This window comes from Elephas maximus, chromosome 20, assembly GCF_024166365.1.
Source record: "Elephas maximus indicus isolate mEleMax1 chromosome 20, mEleMax1 primary haplotype, whole genome shotgun sequence".
Taxonomy (NCBI): domain Eukaryota; kingdom Metazoa; phylum Chordata; class Mammalia; order Proboscidea; family Elephantidae; genus Elephas; species Elephas maximus.
The window spans coordinates 10,652,647-10,668,939 of NC_064838.1; the positions used below are offsets into that span (position 1 = coordinate 10,652,647).

General features: G+C 39.7%; 1 protein-coding gene across 3 annotated transcripts in view; it reads right to left on the reverse strand.

Annotated features, from left to right (window-relative positions):
* GALNT11 (polypeptide N-acetylgalactosaminyltransferase 11) overlaps positions 1-16,293 on the reverse strand; it is a 72,799-nt gene that overhangs the window by 27,311 nt on the left and 29,195 nt on the right. For all 3 annotated transcript variants that reach the window (XM_049861959.1, XM_049861958.1, XM_049861960.1), the window contains exons 2-4: positions 9,347-9,679; positions 2,415-2,538; positions 771-937 (exon numbers count right to left, since the gene is read on the reverse strand). In XM_049861959.1, the coding sequence (XP_049717916.1) occupies positions 771-937; positions 2,415-2,538; positions 9,347-9,641 (586 nt within the window). In that variant the 5' untranslated portion in view covers positions 9,642-9,679. The remainder of the gene's footprint in view (positions 1-770; positions 938-2,414; positions 2,539-9,346; positions 9,680-16,293) is intronic.

A 16,293-nucleotide genomic window follows, 5' to 3' on the forward strand; every position in this document is an offset into this window, starting at 1 on the left:
GGGGCCGTTCTACTCTGTCACTATGAGTTGGAACCAACCCGACGGCAATGGGCTTTTATAGGTAAGAGAGTGTAATGTTTCAAATAAAAACTACCAGAATGCGATTCATTTGTAATTGAGGCAGTCGGTGTGACAGGCTTCTCAGATAAATGGAAGCCGAGGCATCATGTTGCGTGAAAAAAGCCAATCTCCAACGGTCACATAACTTTTTTGAAATGACAAAATTATGGAGATGGGGAATAGATGAGTGGTTGCCAGGTGTCAGGGACGGTGGGTGTGACTGTAAAGGGGCAGCAGGAGGAAGTTCTCTGTGGTGATGGCACAGCTCTGTATCTTCAGTGCTGTGGTGCTTACGTGAATCTACACGTGGGGTGCCATGACACGGAGCCACACGCACAGCCAGTCAGTGCCAAACTCCTGGTTTTGATGTTGTACTATGATTATGTAAGCAGCAGCCAATGGGGGAAACTGGGTAAAGGGAACACAGAGCCTCTTGGCAACGTAACTGTGAATCTATCATCACTTCAAAGTAGATTTTTTTTTTTTTAAAAGGAAAGCCAAGGGATAATTTCAAGGGCTACATTTGGGTAGCACGGTTTGTACACAAAGACAGTGCACTGTCTTCAGAATTATACTCAACAGGTAAGCATTTATCTGCAGTGGCACGCCTAAGAGTCATCTTCACTGTGAGCGGTCAGCTTTGTCAATGTCTACAACCCTGTGGTGAATGACAGCCCAGGTCCAGGGATGCCAGTCACAACGCTCCTCACCCAAATCGCTATCGTCGTCCACCAGGATGATCTCATGAAGAAGGTGTGCTGGGGTCCGGTCTGTGACGCTGTGCACCGTCCGCAGCAGGGCCGAAAACGCTTCGTTGTAGAAACAGATGACAACACTAGCAGCTGGAAGATCAAGTGGGTAGGACTTCTCTTTACATCTGCAGATAAATATGAGCAAATTCCAACATTTTAAAAGGTGCAAATGTCTCACAGTCACCCTCTTTCTGACGTTATAATAAAGACTTTTTTTAAAGCTTTTCAGCAAACAATGTGGTTTCTTAATCAAGAATTTTACATCTTGTTAATTTCTTCCTTATAGACCTGCCATCCTGCTTATTTTTAAACTTAGTTTTCCTGTTTTTGTGTGTGTGTGCAGAGGTTACATAAAAACGTTATTTTTCCTGAAATGACTACGAGTTTTTAATGCAGCACTTTTAAGCTGATGTCCAGCTTCTCCCAAAGATGTGTCAAAAGGAAACAACAGAAATATAAAACTTTGTATTGGAAAATTTTATTTTTTGCCCAATAATAGAAAAAGATTTACGTAACTATGATATATCAAGATAAGGGAAGAACTGCCATGTAAGCAACTAAAAAGGCTTAGGTGGCTTTAAACAACAACAAAACCCATGAACTTAAACAATAAAATCCTCCCGAATCTGTGCCCTACCTTCCTCCTGGCCTCTTGCCATGCCCCCACCACAGCCAAAATGATGCACGTTTCAGTTCCTTAACAAACACAAAGTTTTATGCCTCAATGGTTGTCATATGCTGTTCCCTGTACATGGAAAACAACCTTCCCTGAATGATGGCTCTTCTGCGACACCTTCCCTGATCACTGTTTTTGTGCTCCCATCTGACAGATTACTATCACAGCTCTTATCACAGTGATAACGCAATGACTGCTGACTTATCTGCCTCCCCAGCTAGACTCAGCCTTGCAAGCCCAGGGAAAAGTGTCTCACTCTGTGTCCTCGCAGGGCCTAGGGCAGCGTCTAGCAAACAGAAGGTACTCAACAAATATCTGTCTGTGGAATGACTGACTCACCATACTAAAAGCCTTAGAAGGGAAAAAAAAAAAAAAAAAAGAATACTGGAGGGAAAACAGTCAGCAGTTCAAATCCGCCAGGCACTCCTTGGAAACTCTATGGGGCAGTTCTACTCTGTCTTATAGGGTTACTATGAGTCGGAATCGACTCGACGGCACTGGGGTGGGTGGGAGGGAAAAAAAAAACATATATATATATATATATACACATAAAACAGAATGGTGAGATTATGAGAACATTTTTCACTGACTTTTATAACTTTTTGCCATGAAGCCAATAAAAAAAGAACTGAAACAAACATAGGTCAGAAGATTATTTAATTAGATGTAATTAGCGCCTCCCTCCTCTTTCCCACATGATTTGAAATTTTGAAAAGAGACACAACAAGCTCTAGAACTTTGTTAGCACAAATCTCAGACCATTTTTGGCTTCAAGGATAATAAGAAGGAAATCTGCCTTAAGGTTTCCAGTATGGGTAAGAATGAAGTCTAACTGCAAACATCAACACCACCCTGAGGACTTGGAGGGACTGGCACTAAAGGCAGAGTGCTGTCAGCAGTGTTAACAGGAGCTAGTAAGGACATACGCCGCATTCCTGGTGTCTGGCACATCTCTATGGTAGCCCAGGCGGTTACTGATAAGCATATTAAAGGCGTGTTTCTGGTAGCCCAAGTCTCTCAACTCCTGGTCACGTTCATTAAAAATCATACCTGCAAAAGAAAGACGTTATGGTCAGTGCGTTAAATCTGGAAAGGATTACTACAATTACTGTTATGATACTATAATCTTGAGAAAATTCTGACTTTATTATAACCAGATAATAGCCAGGTTTCTCAAATCTAGGTTATCTCCAGTTTCAAGAAAGTAAACTGGGGTTAGGGTCGCCTAGCACAAACCACGGGTACCCTAACCATAAATGAAACTGCTTACTAGCCATAATCTTAAGAACATTTATTATATTCGAGAAAAAAATTTACCTGTGACTAAGAAAAAAAAAAGAAATTTAATGATGATTTAATGACCATTTCTCTATAAAAGCAACAGACTACAGAACCAAATGATGTCAAGAGGCCCCAATTACAGGCAAGTTTTTGCATGAGTCCTTCCCTAACAAAGACTACTGATAACCCTTCTACAACGAGACCTTCCAAACTCTCAGTTCCAGACTGTAATTACCTCCTAGTCAACAAGTTCCTCCACAGATCTAATCCACACCACTCTGATTTAACATCCCGGTCCTAGGATTCTGTTAGAAATCTTACCTTTACACGGGATTAGAGTCTTCTGCTGAGGCTCTTTCCCATATCAAACCTTTAACCTTTCCTCACAGAGCCACTCCCTTGTGACAGCATTTCCCAAAGTCTGTTCATGGAAAACTAATTCCACTGCACATTAATAGATGTTAAGAGACAAAAATGGATTTCATGGTCAAATAAATTAGGGAACTACTGGATTTCAGAAAGTCAAATGGGTTTTTTATGGCAGGAAAACTCTGACGCTTTAATATGTTAAATGCTTTGTGGCTATCCACGTGTGAGGGTTGAGATACAGACAGAATGCAGTGTTTCCCCAATTTATCTGACCAAAGACACGTGACTAGCGCTCCCAGATCCCCTTTGGGAAACAGTACCTCTTAACATGCTTTCTCTCTAGAACTTTTTAAGCTGGAACACATCCTTTCCTAAATATGAAAAAAATAAAGCTCTGTGCAGTATTTTATACAAGGATGGAAACTCTCTGAGAGCAGAGACTTTAGTTATGATCAAAGTATCAAGGAAATAAACAAAAATTGCTTGCTATCCAGTACCTACAATAGTGTCTCACACAAAGAAGATTATCAATAAATATCCACTGATTCAACAAACATCAAACAAAGGACCACCTGATACTAAATACTGAAAGAATTATTATCTGATATGGTTTTATAGTCCTCTTAGGAGCCCTGGTGGTGCAGTGGTTAAAGCACTCAGCTGCTAACCAAAAGGTCGGTGGTTCAAAGCCACCAGCAACTCCGCAGGGGGAAGCTGTGGCCGTCTGCTTCTGAAAAGATTTACAGCCTTGGAAACCCTATGGGGCAGCTCAACTCTGTCCTGCAGAGTTGCCATTGAGTCGGAGTAGACTCAGTGGCAGTGGGTTTGTTTTTTTTTTTTTGGTACAGACCTCTTGATGAAAATGATTCCATATTATTCCCTTTAGAAATGGAATGTGTGGCCAACTGCCTCCATGAACAACCTCCTCTTCTGCCACGAGAGCAGAACTGGATGACGCCCAGCGACCATTACTGAACGCTGACTTCTAGAGAAGAATTCCGATCAAAAGGGGGAAAACAGAGAACAGAATTTCAAGTTCTCATGGAATTCCGATTTTCTGGAGCCACTGAAGCTGGATGAATCCGTGAACCTACTTCCCTGAGATAATCTTCAAACCTTAAACCAAAAATATCCTCTGAAATCTTCTTTAAGCCACACAATAGTTTAGTTTAACTAGTAAAGAATGTTTGCCTTGAGCATTGTGCTCTTTTAAGATCTTTCTATATCGGATCAAATTGACGTCAGCAACTCGAAAGATGAGATAGAAAACTTAAGGGGCAGTGAGTTTATGTTAATAAGGGAGAAACAATTCAGAAAAGGAGGGTGAGAATGGTTACACTACTTAAAGAATTGTACGTGTAGAAATTGTTCAGTTGGCGTATGTTCTGCTGTGTATATTCTCAACAACAACAAAAAGTTTAAGAAAGAGCATCCCTTTAGGAAACAACACAGGTGTTCATCAACAGGTGAATGGATAAACAAAATGTCTGTTCAGACAATGGGCTATTACTCAGCCACAAAGAGAAATGAAGTCCTGATATACGGTACTACACAGATGAACCCTGAAAATATTATGTTGAGTGAAATTAGTCAGACACAAAAGAACAAATAGGAATTTCATATGATCTCAAAAAATCCAAACCAAACCCACTGCCGACGAGTTGATTCCGACTCATAGTGACCCTATAGGACAGAGTAGAACTGTCCCACAGAGTTTCCAAGGAGTGCCTAGCGGATTCGAACTGCCAACCTATTGGTTAACAGCCGTAGCTTTTAACCACTACGCCACCAGGGTTTCCCATATGATTCCAGTTACATGAAATATCCAAAACAGGCAGAGGCACAGTGGTTGCCACTGACAAGCTGTGAGTTATTGCTTAATGGGTACTGGATTTCTGGTAAGAGGGATGAAAAAAATTAGGAAACAGATAGAGGTTATGGGTGCACAATATGATAAATGTAGTTTAATGTCACTGAACTGTATGCACAAAAATAGTTGCAATATCATATATTTTTACATATATTACCATAAAAAACACACAAAAAACAAGAACAACGAAATCACTTCAACTTACCTTTCTCCCTCTCCTGCTCAAATTAGTCAAACCTCAATTACTTAACATGCCAAAACTGCTATTTCAATTAATTTTTTAATTCATTGAGAATTAAATTAAAAATCTATTTTCCAAAATATACTTTATCACTGGTTCTTTGATTCTTTAATGATAATGTCCTGTTCAGAAACCAACATTTTTTTTTCTTAATAGACTTTATTATGCCAGTTGACTTAGAGGTCTCCTGAAACCATGGGCCCCAAACCCCTGCCCCTGCTAAACTAGCCTTTGAAGTGTTCAGTTTATTCAGGAAAGTTCTTAGCTTTTGGTTCAGTTCAGTTGTGCTGACCTCGCCTGTATTGTGTGTTGTCTTTCCCTTCACCTAAAATAGTTCCTATCTACAGTCTAGTTAGCGAAAACCTGTCTCCCTCCCTCCCCCCTCTCGTAACCATCAAAGAATATTCTCTTCTCTGTTTAAACTATTTCTCAAGTTCTTGTAATAGTGGTCTTATACAATATTTGTCCTTTTGCAGGAAACCCTGGTGGTGTAGTGGTTAAGTGCTATGGCTGCTAACCAAAGGGTTGGCAGTTCGAATCCGCCAGGTGCTCCTTGGAAACTCTATGGGACAGTTCTGCTCTGTCCTATAGGGTCGCCATGAGTCGGAATCGACTCGACAGCACTGGGTCTGGTTTTTTTGGTTTTGGTCCTTTTGCAGCTGACTAATTTCACTCAGCATAATGCCTTCCAGATTCCTCCATGTTATGAAATGTTTCACGGATTCATCATTGTTATCGATACATAATATTCCATTGTGTGAATATACCACGATTTATTTATCCACTCTTTCCTTGATGGGCACCTTGGTTGCTTCCATCTTTTTGCTATTGTAAACAGTGCTGCAATAAACATGGGTATGCATATATCTGTTCACGTTAAGGCTCTTAAATCTCTAGGATATATTCCAAGGAGTGGGATTGCTGGGTCACATGGTAGTTCTATTTCTAGTTTTTTAAGGAAGCGCCAAATCGATTTCCAAAGTGGTTGTGGCATTTTACATTCCCACCAGCAGTGTATAACTGTTCCAGTCTCTCCACAACCTCTCCAAAGTTTATTATTTTGTGTTTTTTGGATTAATGGCAGCCTTGCTGGAATGAGATGGAATCTCATTGTAGTTTTGATTTACAAGAAATCAGTATTTTTATGTAAATTCTTTCTAAATTAAGTTTCCTTTGTAAAAGGAATTTAGCTTTTTGCACATACATAAAATTTACCATTAGTGACATTTAGTACGCCCACAATGTTGTACAACTGTCACCACCCCCAAGTCCCAGAGCATTTTCATCACCCCAAAGGAAGCTGCGTATCATAAGCAGTCACTTTTAGCTTCTCCTTCCCCTAGTCTTGGCACCCACTGATCTACTTTCTGTCTCTCTGAATCTGCCTTTTCTGGACATTTCATTCAAATGAAATCAGTCAACATGTCACCTTTTGTGTCTGGCTTCTTTCCCTTAGCATAATGTTTCCAAGTTTCATCCATATTGAATGATGCATCTTGAAAACATTATGCAAACAGCATGTATCAAATGTCATTCTTTTACTGCTGAATAATATTCCATTGTATGTACGTATCACATTTTGTTTATCCATCATCTGTTGAGGGACACTTGGGTTGTCTGGCTGTTGCGATTAGTACTGCTATGGATATTCGTGTACAAGTTTTGTAAGAACACCCGTTTTCAGCTTTTCTGGGTACATACCCAGGAGCAGGGCTGCTGGGTTACATGTTGATTCTATATTTAACTTCTTGAGGAAATGCCAAACTCTTCCACAGCAGCCACACCGTTTTACGTTCCCACCAGGGTTCCATTTTCTCAACAGCTTTGCCAACACTGTTATTTTCCTTTTTTAACCATTGTCATATTCATCGTAGTGGGTGTGAAATGATAACTTGCGTGGTTTTGATTTGACTAATGATGTTGAGCATCTTTTCATCTGCTTGTTGGCCATTTGTATGTCTTCTTCGAAGAATGTCTATTCAATTCTTTTGTCAATTTTAAATTTGGTTGTCTTTTTGTTGTTGAGTTTTAAGAGTTTATATATTCTGGATGCTAGACTTATCAGGTGTGTTATTTGGAAATACACTTTCCCATTCTGTCAGTTGTCTTTTCACTTTCTTAACAGTATTCTTTGGCGTCCAAAAGTTTTTAATTTTGATGAAATCCAATTTATCTTTTCTTTTGTTGCTTGTGTTTTTCATGTCTTATCCAAGGTCCTGATGATTTACCCCTATGTTTTCTTCTAAGAGTATCAGAGTTTTAGATCTTATATTTGTTTGATCCATTTTGGGTTAATTCTTGTATATGGCATGAGGTATGGGTCCAACTTCATTCTTTTGCATGTGGAGATCTCCTTTTAACATTTGTTGAAAAAGCTATTCATTCCCCATTAAATGGTCTTGGCACCCTTATCAAAAATCAATTAATCACAGGTATCTGGGTTTATTTCTGGACTTTCAATTCTATATTCATTGATCTATATGACTATCCTTAGACCAGTATCGCAGTGCTTTGAAATGTTTTGAAATTGGGAAGAGTGAGCCCTTCAACTTTGTTCTTTTTCAAGATTTGTTTTAGCTATTCAGAGTCCCTTACAATTTCATATGAATTTTAGGTGTTTTATCTTTGCAAAACAGGCCACTGATTTTGATAGTGATTGCACTGAATCTGTACATAGCTTTGGATAGTACCAACATCTTTATACTAAGCTCTCTAATCCATGAACCCAGGGTGTCTTTCCATTCATTTAAGTCTTCTTTAATTTCTTTCAGTAACGTTTCATAGTTCTCAGTGTACAAGTCTTACACCTTATTGGTTAAATTTATTCCTAAGTATTTTATTCTTTTGATGCTATTGTAAATGGAATTGTCTTAATTTCATTTTCAGATTGTTCATTTCTGGCACACAGAATTAATCCTGATTTGTGCATACTGATCTTGTACTCTGCAACTCTGGTGAATTCATTTATTAGTTCTAATTTTTTTTTTTAATGGACTCTAAGATTTTCTATAAGGAATTTAGTTTTTCAGTTAGGCAATTCAGGTTTGTCACTTCAAATACCGAAAATTCTCTCACTACTTCTTTCAAAGACAAACACAAAATCCATTCAAAATGGTAAACCCAAAATACTTCTTTTAAAAAGCTTTACCAAAATAACTATGAATAAATAAAAGTGCTAGAAACTTTTCCATTAAAGGTTTTAAAATGTCTACACAGTCATTTGAAAAAGGTAAGGTATATTTTATCAAAACTGCAGTAGGTACTGGCTTCTGTTTCCTCATCTAATTTTTAAATACTTTCAGCTTCACATGTTAGAAAGTCATTAGGGATCTCTCAAAATCTCTCTATATATGTTTTTACTCCTAGATTACTCATTATTGGATGCTTCTATGACAAGATCAAAGTCCTACTTTTATATTTTAAATATAACCAAAATGGCTCATTCATCCCTTAGAATAAAATCTGCTAAATTTTATTACAGGTCTCTAGGACTGTAGCACTCACAGGCATATACAGTAGATTCTTGCTTCTAAACTGGATAGAATATAATTTTGAAGGAAAAAAAAGTTTTCTACTTTATGATCACATTAAATAAGTTCCTATATTTAATATATATAGTCCAGTGCTATCATAATTCTTGTAAGTGGAAATGTAGTCCCAGATTATTTCTAAACCCAACACCTTGTCTGTTTTTATTAAATCTGCCTTTCAAAATAAGTTAAATACACTCAAAGTCACCTTTCATTTATTTTCCTCATTAAATAATCCTAGCAGTCAAAACCTTCCCCACTTCCATTTTACTTCCAGCCGTTTAATTTTTCATCCCCGCCCCCCGCCCCCTTCTCTAGACCTTGTTCGGTTCTTCCAAGTCCTCATATAATCCTTAAGTCAGAAATGGTCAAATGAGAATGTAACTCCCCACCGAGGTCTGCTAAAACCATAGAACCTCAGCTAGCTGAAGACCAAAATAAATCAGTGAGGGGAAACGACACATTTCTAACTCCCTGAGCAACATGGGATTGAAAGTATAATTAAACTTAACCTCTCAATGATTAAATACTTTGAAATGGCTGCTAGTAAAAATCAAGCACACTTACCCAATTCAGGGGAGAACTTCACGTTGCCTTTTTCTGGATCTTCAATATGATCGTCCATGATGGCGCCCATCCTGTGTGCTCTGAACTCTGGCTCTAACACTCGACTTGGACCTCGTGTGAAGCGGGGATAGAATTTTTTAGGGAATGGCCCATGGGGCCCAGACCCCTTGATGGGCACATACTTAAGTGGCTGAGTCACTTCACTGAAGTTGAAATAAACAAAGAGCAGAGCTGTCCAGGTCACAGATGTAAAAAGGCATCCATAACAGAAATACCGAATTGTGACACTTCCCATTATAGACCTAGCATAGCTGAAAGGCCATTTTCAGTTTCCTAAAAAAGAAGGAAAAATCTGTTAGCCAGCTCATACACTTATAAATCACCTACCAAATTCACATTCACTGTTTTCCAAGCCGCCAAGTAGCACTTTTAAATGATTTACTTAAGACCTTGTGCACGCCACTGGCAAAGGTTCAGATACAAGTAGACTTTTAGATAGCAGTGAACATAAAAATAAAAAGGTTCAAAAATTAAAACCACAAGCAAATGTACTGGTGCTCGGAAGACCAACAGGGGCAAAAGAGCTGACAAGTCCGTTTGCCCGTGTTAATGGATACTGCTTCACCTTTGTGCTGGGCTGCTTTCCACTGGGTAATTTTTTTTCAGGTTTAACTTTTTATGAGGAAAATACAAATGCTATGTGTATTGTGATGGTACATCTATGATCCCTTCCAACTCTAAAATTAAAAAATTCTTTTCTAAACCCAAGATCTTAAAATCTGTTCTTAAAAAAACGAGCAACTTGAAATCAAAGAGTTCTACTTTCCAATCAAAGGCTAAACCAGCCCTAGTGCCTACTCTAGATTCAACAGTTATACTTTATACCGCTAAGAGCTCAGCTGATTATCTTCCCTTTCCTCCCAGTGCTCTGTAAAACAAGGCGAGAAGCAGAAAGTATGGCATTCAACAATTTTTTTCCTAAGTTTTCTGATAATATCAGGATTTCATGGAGGCCTCACACAGCTTGCTGAGTAATTCTTTCTCAACAGCCTAACGCACATATAAAACCTTCTCGATGAACGGACTCTGGACAGTGAAACCCTTCTGTAAGTAATGTACATATAGATCTCCAAAGAGATAGTACTTATAAATTACTTCACATATCTAAAGACCAAAATAATTTAAAAATAGTATCATCACTGCCAAAACAGTAGGACAAAGCAAATCAGTATCAAGTCCCACTTCAAAAATTACACCGTTTTGTGAAAGGTTATGCCACAAACCTAGGAGATGGTAAACAGCTCAATTTCTTGAACCAAGAACTAATAAGGTATCTCAGTCTGTCAGTTTAAAAAGTTTAAAACAAAACCAACCAAACAAAAAACCCGGAACAACAACAAAAGCCCCAGCCATACCAATTAACCCCAGAGGGGTGGCTGGAAACGACCACAGAGCTAAACGAAAGGCAGGCATCAATGAAAGGGCTGTCCTGTTCTTGATCCCAATCCCCGTCATGTTGGGCGATAACCAGAACCCTTCAAACCCTACCTTCAAAATTTCTTCATTCGTGTTCCTCCTATATCCCTCCATCCATATTCTACTTCAGTAACCCTGTCCCCTACCCATGACTTCATCGTTGAGAACTGATATGATGACCTCTTATTTTACATTAAAGCCTCGTTCTTGAGACAAGCAGCTTCAGAGCTCACTACTTCAAGGAGATAAGGCAGCCTCAGAGCTCAGCACTTCTAAAAGACACCTGCTCTGGCTTATCCTCCTACATCGAGCAACACAGGCTACACATTCCTTTGAAACGGTCCTTGACAAGACAGGTACAGAATGGGCCAAGAGCTGTCCTTGACAAGATAACCACAGAAGAGCCTTAGTGACCCCCAACTGTTCTTAGCAGGCTTTTACGCTATCTCAATAGTCCAAGTGACCTATTGGCTCATTAAATGCAAAATACATATAAGCTCGCCTCCAGAGAATCCAACCTTTATTTAGAGAAAACGCATAATCACACCAAGCCCTGGGCGCCAACGCTGAAAGCCAATCCTGAATATTCATGATGAATTTGCATTTCCTTGTCTCCTCTCCATAAAAGCCCACCTCCCCAAGCTGCCTGAGAAGTCTTAGAGAGAGAAGCCCTGATTGCTCCTTTTCCTTTCCTTGCACAAACGAAATAAAGACGTCTTTCTGATCTCCCACCTTGGCCTCTTGTTTATTGGCTGTAACAAACCACCCGAGCAAAGCCTGGGATTTCCACCTGGCAACATTCTGACCACAGCTGTATCGTTTTTATCCATACTACGCCTAGTCTCCAATCTCACTGCACGCAAACCCCAAGCACTCAACCCTTTCCTTTTCTTACAGGTTATATTCTGTTTCTGCCCCCAGATACCCATCTCTCAATGGTTTTACTTTCTTCCCTCTCCAGTTTGGAACCTTGTCATGGACTCACTTGTGTGTCCCAAAATTATGTGTTATAAATCCTAACCCCTATACCTCTGGTAAGGAGCCTTGGTGGTGCAGTGGTTAAGGGCTCGGCTGTTAACTGAAAGGTTGGCAGTTTGAACCCAACTGTCACTCTGGGGGAGAAAGAAGTGGCTGCTTCATAAAGATTACAGCCTTGGAAATCCTATGGGGCAGTTCTACCCTGTCCTATAGGATCTCTATGAGTCAGAAGTGACTCCATGGCAATGGGTATAAAATAAAAAACAAATCAATTCAGGTCATGGGGTTCATGACTAAGGCTATAAACAATTCATTCAACAACAAATACTGTATTTTTACACAAATCATGGGTGCTTCCTACCTTTGTCTGCCGACAGTTCCTTCCCCCAGGTATTTTCCTGGCACACTATGCTTTTTTTTTTACAGTTATCTGTAACAAAAAAATCTGCATTGTGTCACTTAGGAAAATACCTTGAGAGGGTGGCTGGCAAACAAAAGTTGAAAGCACACATCACCTGCATAAAAATAAGGTACTTATGAAGCACGACTGTGTGCCCGGTACTGTTCTAGGTGCTGGGGGTAAAGCAGTGAACAAAACAAAGTACCTGTTTCTCATGAGGTTATAGTCTAGCAGGAGGAGACAAAGCATAAATAGGAAAACAGATATGTCAGGGTCTGGTAAGTGCTAAAGAAAGAATAAAATGGTAAGGAGACTGAGAGTGAAGGTGGGGGAGTAGAGAGTGTAAGAATCAGGACTCCCAGGTCCTGATTATCTTCTACATACTTCCAAAGTGTGGGAATTCCTGAAGCATATATTAAAATAGGTTTCTGGGGCTTCAGGGCGAGTATGCTAAACCAGAATTTCCTGGGGCAAGGAACCTGTATCTTTAGTAAGTTTCCCAGGTAATTCTGATACACAGGCAGATCTGGGAACCACTTGTACCGTTGAAAGACAAAACTAAGTCCTAATCCCATCCTGTTACTTACTGGCTATGCAACTTTGGGAAAATCACCAAATTTTCTTAGCCTCATTTTCATCAGCTGTAGTTCAAATGAACCATATTACATATTTATTAGATACTTAGAATTAAATGAAATATTCCAAATTCCATGAGATAATACACGTAGTGCATCAGGCACAGTGATGGTGACATAAAACACAGTAATTTGCGCTGGACTCATATAACCTCCACAAGGACGATGGCTGTTTTTTTCTTCCTTTTGTTGTTGTTATTAATTTTGTCCACTGCATGATTTCTGGCTCCCTCTTGGCTGCCAGCATCGAAGAGCAAAATGAACAATTTTCCTCTCCTCAAAGACCTCACCTTTAGGATTAGGCCACTTCTGTCTATCTAGTCCCTTCACAGAACACCTAGCCATGTTACCTACAAAAGCTCGGTATCAGGGTTCCTTGGTTCCCTGAATTGTATTAACTCTCAACAACCCTATCAGGTAGATACTGTTTTTTCCTGGTCATGTTATAATTCTTCAGAGAACATTCTTTGTAGTGAAACATACTAAATTAAGGAATCCATAAAAGGAGAGAAATTTATAAAATCAAGTAATTTCCTTCATGTAATTAACCACAACAGTCATCAGAAGCAACGCAGGCAGAATTTGCTTTTAGACACGTCAAGGAGTTAGTGCTCAAATGTGAAGGAAGGGCAAAGCAATCAGATGTCTGCCATTTAACAAAACAGAGTAAGGAAAGAAATGAGAACATTCCAGCAAAAACTGAAAGCTGAGATTTCAATCTAATCTCTACTAATAATCAAATACTGAATATGGCAATTGCACAATAAAGCCCTTTTGCTTCACACTGTTTGCTGTTCCTTCTGCAGGTGAGGACCCCTGGCTTCAGCATCCAAGGCCGAGAGCATTTAAAAGGAAGGTCAAAACAAACGTTTAAGGGTAGTTAATGCAAAACAACCAGTGAACAAATCCTTTCAATCATAAACTTGAACGGCTAATAAAGCCAAAGCTTCAGCAGTCACGTATCAATGTAACATATTTGTCTAAAGTTAAATGAACAAAAGGCTAACCAGTTGTGCGCATGAATTTTAACTGAGACAAGTCAATGTGATTTTACGTTCTTCTCCAGTCACCGCCTGGTAGCTGCTCAGGGGCAGTCACCCCACGAGCTGCGAGGTGCATTTTGCTGGGAGCTGCAGGTAGATGCAATGTGATGATATAATGAGCCAGGTAAGAAATGTGAGCAGGTGGAGGGATAAGGCAGTAAGGAAAAATGTGGGGCTGGATAACTGGTGCACCAGAGAGAAAGAGCTCGACAGACCGGACGCACAGGTTGGAAAAGGAGACGCCTGGCACTCAGATTCTGGAGAGGTACGGAGAGAGGAGCCCTTTACGGACACGTGAACCGGGGCTAATCTGATAAACAATTTGCCTACACTGGTAGCACTGCTATACCTACATGGGCGAAGCCCTTGAGGCCAGGGATCACTCAGGCCCACTATGTCTAGCACGGTACCCAGTATTAACAATTAATAAATATTTGTTTATATGTTTAAAAAGTGTATTCGTGGCCCAGAAGAGGTCAAGGAACATGTTCAGATTCCGTGCACTGTGAAGTCTGAGAGGAGTGTAAAATGTGAGCAGAGAACATTCCGCGAAATAAATGTTTATAACCCAAAACCAAACCCAGTGCTGTAGATCCAAAAAAAAGCAGAGGTTTAAATAGAGAGTAAATGAATCATTTCTAAGGATCAGCACTAAGCTGGTTCCTCAGAGGCAGGGATTAAAGATGTCCCAAATGTCCAGCTTCTCCAAACTGCCGTCCCGCTCCATCATCTCTAACCTCCACCACTCTCCCTCCCGTCTCTGGGCTTGGTAACTCACTGCAACGCCTCACAGAACTCACGAATCATACTAACAACTAAGTGGTTTATTAGGGAAGTTACAGGGTACAGCTTGGGACTAGGAATGACTCAGAAGTAACAGGAACAACTCAGAGGACAGTTCTCGATCATAACAGCTTCTTCTTGCCCTCCGCCACCTGGCCTTTTGTCGCCGGGCCCTGCTTGGGGCCTTCTAGGGCAAACGTTAAGGCTCTTAGGTCCGTGGGTCGGCAAGGTCACCGCAACCATCTTGTGCTGGTTGGTCTCCTGCTACCTTGCGCTGCCACCACTCTTGGTACTGCTGTATCTTCCACATTACAGCTCCTTCCTCTCTTTCACCCTGTATCTCCCTTTAAGCTTAGTGTGATGGTAAAACTGACCAATCCCCTTGTTACGGTTCCATACACCTTATTTGCATGGTGCCACCCTCACAAGGGTCTCATGCATCTTATTTGCATTAGCAGCAAGCTGTCCAGTCCCCTTGGTGGGTCACAAGCAGCTTATCTGCATAGTCCCACCCAATCATTGTGTGAGAGTCACAAGACCATGTGTTAGCTAGAAAGGCCGTATTAAGTAATTCACTATTCCACAGAGACTTTCATTAATCAGCATGCCAGCAAAAGTTCAAAGTCTTCCTCTTTCAAGCTATGGTTTTTAAACAATAAATTTGAAAACACCGCAAGAGGAAATTTTAAAATTTAAGAGATAACTCTGTTCAAGCTATGAAAATTGAATTGTTTTTTAGGAAAATACAACTACCCCAAATTGATCCCAGTCTTGACAGAAAGTTCAAACAATCAAATATTTTTAAAAAAGGGGTGGGGGGGGGACTTCCAAGTTTGTTTAATGAAGCGAGAATAACACTGATGTCAAAATCTAACAAAGCACGATACAACATGAATGAACCTTGAAATCGTCACGCTGAGTAAAATGAGTCAGCTGCAAAAGAAGTATTGTACGATCTCACATATATGAAATAAGCAAATATATAGAAACCAAAGGTTATTACTGGCTACTAAGGGTGGGAGGGGGAAAAAGAGGTTTTTACTTAAGGGCATTTAGTTTATGTCAATGGTGCTGGAATAACATGGAAAAGGACAGCAGGAATGGTTGCACAGCTCGAAGAATGTAATCAAGGTTAATGAACTGTACATGTAGAAATTGTTGAAATGACATGTTTTATTAATTTTCACCACAATAGAAAAAAACCTGATTAAAGATTAAATGCCAACAAAAACAAAAAACAGATCTAATTTACAAACATCAACACTAAATCTTAAGTAAAGTAAAACACTAAGTGAAAACTTAACAAGAAATGTCCAAAACTTTGTGAGAAAAACCATGAGATACCCCTGAAAGCTCCAAAAGTAGACTTGAACAAATGGGAAGACTTACCAAATTCTTGGCTAAGAAGACTCAAAATCATAAATATGTCAGCTCTCTGTAAGTTAACTTAGAAGTGTTCACAATCATGATAGAAATACTGTCAGATTTTTTTTTCTGGAGCTAGACAAGTTGATTTAAAGTTCATTTGGAAAAGAAAAAACAAGCAAGGAATACTCAGGCAAACCCTGAAAAGAAGAGCAAGAGGGCAGGGCTAGCCCCACAGGTTAACAGCTAAACCACAGAACTTTGATA